At 36.6% G+C, this 7,966-nt stretch overlaps 1 protein-coding gene across 2 annotated transcripts; it reads right to left on the minus strand.

Annotated features, from left to right (window-relative positions):
- Nucleotides 1-1,955: 1,955 nt before the first annotated feature.
- On the minus strand, nucleotides 1,956-7,034 carry LOC109243502. 2 transcript variants are annotated; one of them, XM_019410448.1, is made up of 3 exons: nucleotides 6,833-7,034; nucleotides 4,224-4,387; nucleotides 1,956-4,126 (listed from the first exon to the last, which is right to left on the minus strand). In XM_019410448.1, exon 3 carries the CDS (start codon nucleotides 4,069-4,071, stop codon nucleotides 2,167-2,169), a length of 1,905 nt encoding a protein of 634 aa, XP_019265993.1. In that variant the 5' UTR covers nucleotides 4,072-4,126; nucleotides 4,224-4,387; nucleotides 6,833-7,034; the 3' UTR covers nucleotides 1,956-2,166. The 2 variants fall into 2 exon arrangements, with proteins under 2 accessions (XP_019265993.1, XP_019265992.1); XM_019410447.1 differs by having other exon boundaries at nucleotides 1,956-4,055; nucleotides 6,833-7,033.
- Between the last annotated feature and the right edge of the window lie 932 nt (nucleotides 7,035-7,966).

Consider the following 7,966-nt stretch of genomic DNA (forward strand, 5'->3'; position numbering starts at 1 on the left):
TTGCTTCGTGTCGGAAACGAAGAAAATCATCTAATAAAATATGATTTGATTCTTCCTGAACACTTGGTTATCAATCCCAATGGTAATGGTAGTGCATTTAATAAAAGAAATATTTCTATCTTAGTTTAAACGCAATTTGTGCAAATCGCACGATAGAATTAAAAAGATATCTTAGCTAGCAGAAATGAATATATTGATCAACTAAATAAAAGGTTGATTGCAAAATTGTATAGTAAAAATTAAATATTTTTCAGCTTTTGACTCGGCAGAAAAATGACACCAATAATTACTGCCAAGAAGAATACTTAAATACTTTAATACCAAATGGCCTTCTACCATACATGTTTGTTGTCAAGTTTATTATTGTTTTACGTATGTTAGTGTAACCGTATATATAATAGACTAAGTTAAAATTGCTCTTCCATTGTATATAGGTTAATTTTGAAGAAAAATATGCCCATCATGCTACTGAAAAACTTAGATACACTGAATAGCTTATGTAATAGCACACATATGGTATATAGAAGTTTTGACAAACGTCATACATGCAAAACTTATGATACTGACCACTGTGCTTCTAAGTATATTTTTGTCCCTAAATTCAACTTTCGTCTTCCGAAACTAAAGAATATCCTTTTAAATTTGAGTGAAAATAATTTTAGTACGTTTATGTTGTGCAAATATAATAAATAAAGCACAAGGACAAATATCATAAATATTGGACTATATTTACCGCAATATGTTTTATTGCACGAACAACTGTGTGTTGCCCTTTCAAAAGCGAAATCAAGATTGACAACAAGAGCTCCGGTTAAGGCAGAGCGACCAAAGCATTAGGAGGAAACATACACAAAAGAAATTGTCCACAAAGAAGTGTTCGTTAAGATACAATCACATTAAATACTTTTAAACTATAATACATAATTATCTAACTAACATGACAAAATTGATCATTTGTGTAAGTTTTGATGATGTTCTTTTATTTTAAATTCATTTACTATGCTAATGTAATAATATTTTTCGGCATTTAGATGATTGTTGTATTATTAAACATAAAATTTCTCTCATTAATTAAATTTTATTGTTCCTTCGTATAAATAAATGTTTAAATCATCACGTGGCATTATCAACGTGCAACGCACGACACTAGTTATATAATATAAGAAAAATAATAGGTAGAAATGAGCCCGGGTGCTGGGATAAACTAGCTCAAGTCGGGCTGCAGCTACCATTATCTTCAGTTCATCCACCAAATCATGCCACACAACCTAGATTCACCAATTGGGCTTTCCCTTTCTTGCCCTAAGAGACTTATATCCATGTGAAACTAGTTGTAGAATATCTTGTGCAGTATCTTGTTTTATCAGTTTTCATTATTTCAAGGGCTATGCTTATTGAAATAGTAATAATGTCAAAGAGATTTCACTTTTCCAGGAATGAACAAGATAAGTAAATAAATAATAATCATTTCAAAAAGATGAAAAAATGCTGATAGGTCATATACACATGCAAAAGTTCAGTTTATAAACTTCTTCTGATCCTCCCAATGTTAATTTACGGACAGAAACTTTGATGAATTCTGTTGAGCCGGGTCTCGCTGAAACAGCCTCTTTACCCTTCCGGGGTAGGGGTAAGGTCTGCGTACACTCTACCCTCCCTAGACCCCATTAGTAGGATTTTACTCGGTTGTTATTGTTGTAAGCTTTGACGAATAGTTGAACATTGCAAATGTCTAAGTTCACTAATGCAACTGACACTACCACAGAATTATACAACTGTAGTATTAGCAACATCATTATAGAGCTAGCACCTATCAAATATATGTCTACCATTTAGATGTTAAATATAAGTGAACTTCTTCCAATCCCCAACTTGCAGTTTTTATGTTTTCTGCCTGTAATATAACATACCCAGTCGAGGTCTTTTTTAATTTATTTTAAAGAAAAAATCTGAACTTCTGCATAACCGACTAGATGGACTGAATGAGAGTACAAATTCAGGAATAAGGCAACCTGACAATTACAAGTTACAATAGCATAACCTATGTACTTAACAGAACACTCTTAGAGTCCCACAAAACTGATACAAACATTTATACACAGTTCAAAAAAGAAATGAATACTAGTTCATGAGAGTACAAATTCACCAATAGCAAAGTGCACAGCTTCACATTATTGCATTTTTCATATTTCCCCCAAGCAATGACATTAGCCCACCACCATGAACTCTGCCCTCTGGGACAACAAACTCAACGTTGTTGTTTGTGTTGTTTCTTCCAATCGCAAGGTCGGTGCTTCTGTTGTCCTGCTTCTCTGAAGTTAAGGGGTTAGAACAAGTTGATAAGGCCTTCATTGACAAGGGAACCAATACTTGTGGTGGTATAAGTTGCTGCCTTTCAGCCGGCTTCTCGAGTGAATGAACTGAATCTGAGATCATGCTCACCATAGAAGAGGAACGATTGTTCTTCTCAAAAGTGGTCTTTAAGGGGGAGGCAGCAGGGACCAGTCCGTGGAAAAGTCCTGGTGCAATCATGCCTCCTTTATTAGCATTCCTCCCATGTAACAAGCTGCTGTGAGCAGCACATAGCCCTCCTCTTCCTCTAGCAAACTTCTCACATTTCCCCTCTCCCCAGCTGCAACGCTTACCACCACCATGAGCCTTGCAAAAGTCAGTACTACCTTGAGCACTCTTCCCACAGTTTTCAAACTTGCAACGTTTCCCTCCTCCGTGCTTAACACAACAATCTGTACGCCCTCGAGCACTCTTAGTGCATCCTGGAACAGCACACCTCTTCCCACCACCATGTGCAACACAAAAATTCGTGCCTCCATGTACACTTTTGGGGCATATCCCACCACCATCAAAGAGACAACGTTTTCCGCCACCATGTGCTTTGCAAAGAGGCGTACTCCCTTCGGCTCCTTTGGTGCAGCCAGCAAATATGCAACGCTTTCCACCACCATGTGCTTTGCAGTACAAAGTGCTTCCCTGTGCGCCCTTTGCACAACTAGGGTATTGGCAACGGCGTCCACCACCATGGGAAATGCACAAGCCAACTTTCCCCTCGGCACTACGAGTGCATCCTTCCACATTGCACCGCTTTCCCCCACCATGCTTGATGCAAAGGCCTGACCTGCCACGTGCTGCTCTGGTGCAACCTCCAGTAAAACTACAGCGCCTCCCACCGCCATGTGCTATGCAGTAATCGGTCTTACCTTCTGCACTTTTAGTGCATCCCAGGTGCTCACACCTCTTCCCTCCTCCATGGGCCTTACAGTAGGCGGTCCTACTCTCAGCACCTTTGTTGCATCCCGGTTTTTGGCATCTCTGTCCTCCGCCATGTCCAATGCAAAGACCTGTTGCTCCTCGAGCTCCTTTGGGACACCCCGGAAACTTGCATCTCTTGGGATTGGTTGTCTTACGTGAGGATGTAGCCATTGTCGTTGGTTCGGACATGGTACTCATTGAGTAATCAGAGATACAAGAAGGTTCAGAGCTCAGCTCAGGGAGATGGAAATGCGATTTTGCACCCAGCTCCAAAAGTTCCTTGTTTTGGAAGGATAGGTGGTTGTTTTCAATTCTTGGAGCAAGAAGAAGTGAAGGCATGTATCCACCCGACTTCTTGGCCGTTGTAGAACCTTCATCCAGGACAGGGATCGCTGGTCTATTTCCAGCCGAAGATAGCTGATCAAGATGATGAGGTGCACCAGCAGTACTCTGAGTGATAGCAGAAAAATCAAGTGCATTGGAAATTTCATCAGTATTCCCAGAGAGGCCAAGTTTGAGGATTGAATCACTCTCAGATGATAGCCCCTGATTCAACAAGGCTGTAAACCCTTTGTTTTTATTAGCTCCACCAGGGCAATAATCGTCGGAAAACATTGTAGGTGTTGGGCCCAAACCAAGTACCAATTTAAACCCATCATCAACAGCATTCTGTTGCATAACATGGCTTCTACTGCTGGTTCCACTGCCTCCAAATCTGATAAACCCATTTCCTCCATAACCAAAGCAATCCAATCTTAATGTTGTATCACTCCTTGTGAGCTCGACATCTGGAACAAGGCACATATTTTTCTCATTAAGATCATTGGATGTTATCAAACTATATTAGGGAAAAGCTGACCTGAAAATAATTAACTGAATAATTTATTCACATATTAATGGAGAAACCCAAAAATCAAAAGAAAGAAAGCAAGTAAAGTAAGTCCTAAATGAGCTACCTCCTCCACTCACAAACCCTGATGTGTCTGATCGATCCATTTTATCTAATCTTGTAGAGGGGCATCAAGAGTTGTGTAAATGCTCTTATATACAAACTGATGAGGAAGATACTAAAAGACAATAGCAGATCACGTCTCACAGTAGAGAGTCTTAGTTGAAAAACCTGAAAAAACAGAAAACGGGATGTCAGAATTCGTGAACTACAAAAGATATGGGAGATGGAAAGGTTTCCCCCTTCAAGCATAATTTGATGAATCGCATCCTTGAGCGATGACAATTCCGTCATGAAGATACATTTAAAGACTTAAACAAGAAGTATACAGATGGCAAAATTGCAACTTTGTCTTTTCTTTTGTTAACATATCAAGGACAAGTTGCATGCCACATAAATAAAAGTTAATAATAAAGAGCTCAGTTTGACATTTGAAAGTTGAATGTTGCAATACGTGCGGAAAGAGAGGGAGATAACAACAGAATCAAAGGGCAGAAAGATAGAGGCAGGAAGGAGGATTTAAAGAATTCAGATAATAAGTGTTAGCATTACAAACAAGGTATATTACTTGCTACAACATAAGAAGTTTTCACAACAGTCCACATCAACCTCACCATTAATGTCATCTATAGAATCGGCATAATCTTCCATGGCCTAGAAACTTATTCTGAATATGTTACATCACAAACAGAAGGCCTCAAATTCTTAAAGGTATAGGGTATTAAGGTGCTTCCTTTTTCCACGTGAATTTCTACTCTTTCATGCCTTGCAGTGTGGAAAATGAAGACCTCTTCTCTAAAGATGTGAGAAAGAATCCTCAAACACATAATATCCAGAATCAAATAATTCAATATATAATTTGTAACCGAAGAAAGCAAACAAACAAACAACAACCACATACCCAGTGCACTGAAAAAAACAAAAGAATTTTAAAACTATTACATAACAGGCACGCATACATGAGAGTATCAAAAATATCCGGGCATTTGCAAGTGACGTAAAGTCACCTACACTGAGAATAGAAGACAGCTGCACTTAAATCTACCAGGCCCATAAATCAATAAACGTTGAGAAACAATTTTAAGGACCATATATTGATTTAATGATATCAAATGTTACCACTAAAAATTGTTAAGAAGAGTGTTAAATGCTCACTTCTTGGATTATAATCAGGATTTCCAAAAATAATGCATATAAGGATGATATGTCATGCTATTGGCCAGAAAGGAGCCAGGATTTGAAATGGGTACTGAATTTGCCACCGAACACATAGCATGTTTAGTTACTGGATTTGTAATTAAATATATAATGAGTTTCCTACTACAGAAACATGATCCAAAAAGCTATTATGTTCGTCCAAACCCGTAAACAATACACTACCTCCGCCCCTGCTATTCATGCTGTGATAACCTAGTAAAATTGTAAGTAATGAAAATGGTAGAATATGGCTGTACTTAACCTGACCAGGTCCATAACTCTGTAATATTGAGCAAAAACTTTAGAGGATCTTCAGAGTTATGCAATACTTTTAAGAAGAGTGTTTAGGGTATCCATTGTCTAGTGTTTTTAATCAATAACCCATTTCCCAGCACAGGCATCAATCCTTGTATGTCATGTCTGTGAAGATCTTAGACCACAACAATTTAGTCACCATAGAACAAGATCCTTTTATTTTCTTGCTTCCTTTGCCAGTTACAGTTTGCTTTCTTCATGTAACTTATGTAAACTGGTGGATAAAAACACTATGGGTTGACCTTTAACTTCACGTACTAGCTACACCATACTTTCTAAAAGATTCATAGGACTTGCAATCCTGCACACCAAAAGAAGAAGAAAAAAAGAAAAGGTTGTCCGCTCTCTGATCTGATATATCTCCACACTTGTAGCAATTTCCCGTGCTGCTATTATACTGTTTTATACCATAAGAGGATATACTTCCATAATTTTGATAGAATTTGAGGTGTAAAAGAAAAATGTTAGCAAACTAATATTAATAAGGAAGCAAATTTTTCAAGACTCATTCTTGCAACTCTATTTATGGCCATCTCCAATAAAAAGTATGCTAAACTCCAACATTTCCTTGAATTCATTCACCTTCTTGAGTAGGAAAGAAAACCAACCATTAGAAAACGGGATCTACAGCAGAAACTCCAAAACTATGGGGGGAAAAAGAACATAGATTCAAAACGTTACGTTGGCCGTGTTAATCAATTAAGTATTTTAACAAGACTTAGATATACTAAAAGATGTAGGCACGAGTAAAGGTAAAAGGAACCAAAAAGAGAAAGCTATTCAATTACATAGTTTCCAATTAAGCACACTGCAACTGACAAAAGGAAATAAGTCAAATCTTTCTATACATAATAAGAAGAAAAATATTAGAATTTTGTTGTTCTGCTAAATATGCAAAAACCATGAAACTTTAGCTGTCTATGCAGGAACATTTAGCAACAACCACAGCTACAATTAATGAGTTTCACTCCTATAATTAATCAATACTGAACAACACAGAATTATCAACAAAATAAATATAACTCAATTGAAGGTACTCAAATGAGAAAAGAAAAAAAGAACATAGAGATTGAAGAATGAAAATAAAGAATTCAAGAAAAATACCCTTTAGAGAAAATATCCATTTCAGCAAAGCTGATAATTTCAAGAATCAATTGAAGCCATCCTTTCAGAATTTAGTATTCTTCTTCTAGAAAGAGAAACTGAAGAACTGAAACCTTGTTCAGCTCCAACAAAGTGGAGCAAAAAGAAAAATAGAAAAGGAGAAGAGAGAGAATAATTATTAGGTGTTGTTTTGATAAATAGAGTTAAATTTGATATGTAGTACACCTCTTTATTATTGATCAAACGTCACCCAAAGGGATTCTTGTTGGATTCCAATTTTCCAATTTTGCCCTTATTTATTTTTTTCAATGCTCTAAAATTTGGGAAGGGAGCCTTTGGCGCAACTAATAAAGTTGCTGTCATGCGACAAGGAGGTTAAGGATTCGAGCCGTAAAAATAATCTTTTGCAGAAATGCAGAATAAGACTGTATAAAATAAATACTTGTGATTCGGCTTTTTTTTCGAACTCCACACATAACGGGAGATTAATATACCAGGCCGAGCGATTTTTAATTAAAGAAATTATTTTCGAAACTTGAACATAACACCCCTTCTAATTATGAAGTGGTTCCAAATATTGATGCTCTTTATCGTCAATAGCACAACAACTGTATTCTGTGGACGATTTTAAGTATACGACCCATTGATATGAACGCTGCTTACTTTTTAGTGATAGAGACATTTTATTTATTTACCACTTTGCCCTAATTTAAGTTCAAAAAGGAAACAAAGGACAAGGGCCTAGCTGTCAATTATTAAAATTTTATAATTTGAAGGTCACACTCAGATGACATAAGCAATATCAGTGGAAATTTGTGGTCTATGTGAATTTGTCGTGTCATACCCAAAATATTTCAGAATTTTACCCGAAAAAATCTATATTGCATAGTACGGTTTTCTAGTTAGCGGTTCCTGACGTAAGGAAAAAACCTGTCCGGCATTTTCGTAATTTTATACTCTTCCACTCCCAGATTTGTTAGCGTCATTTCTTCTTTTTTTTTTCCTCTGTCATAAAAATTTGGTTTGACATGTTTTTTCATATTCAAAAATTACTACTACTACTTATTATTTTACGTTCTTATTATTTATCATTATCATGACTTGTTCTAAACATCTTTTAATACAAATTACTGT

The sequence above is a fragment of the Nicotiana attenuata genome, unplaced genomic scaffold, assembly GCF_001879085.1.
Source record: "Nicotiana attenuata strain UT unplaced genomic scaffold, NIATTr2, whole genome shotgun sequence".
NCBI lineage: Eukaryota > Viridiplantae > Streptophyta > Magnoliopsida > Solanales > Solanaceae > Nicotiana > Nicotiana attenuata.

What these genes read in the sequence shown, in the direction of transcription:
- LOC109243502 (XM_019410447.1), bottom strand. Translation starts at nt 4,263, where the DNA reads ATGGATCGATCAGACACATCAGGGTTTGTGAGTGGAGGAG. An exon ending in AGGGTTTGTGAGTGGAGGAG is followed by an intron (nt 4,056 to 4,223) that starts GTAGCTCATTTA and finishes GCCTTGTTCCAG; the next exon opens with ATGTCGAGCTCACAAGGAGT.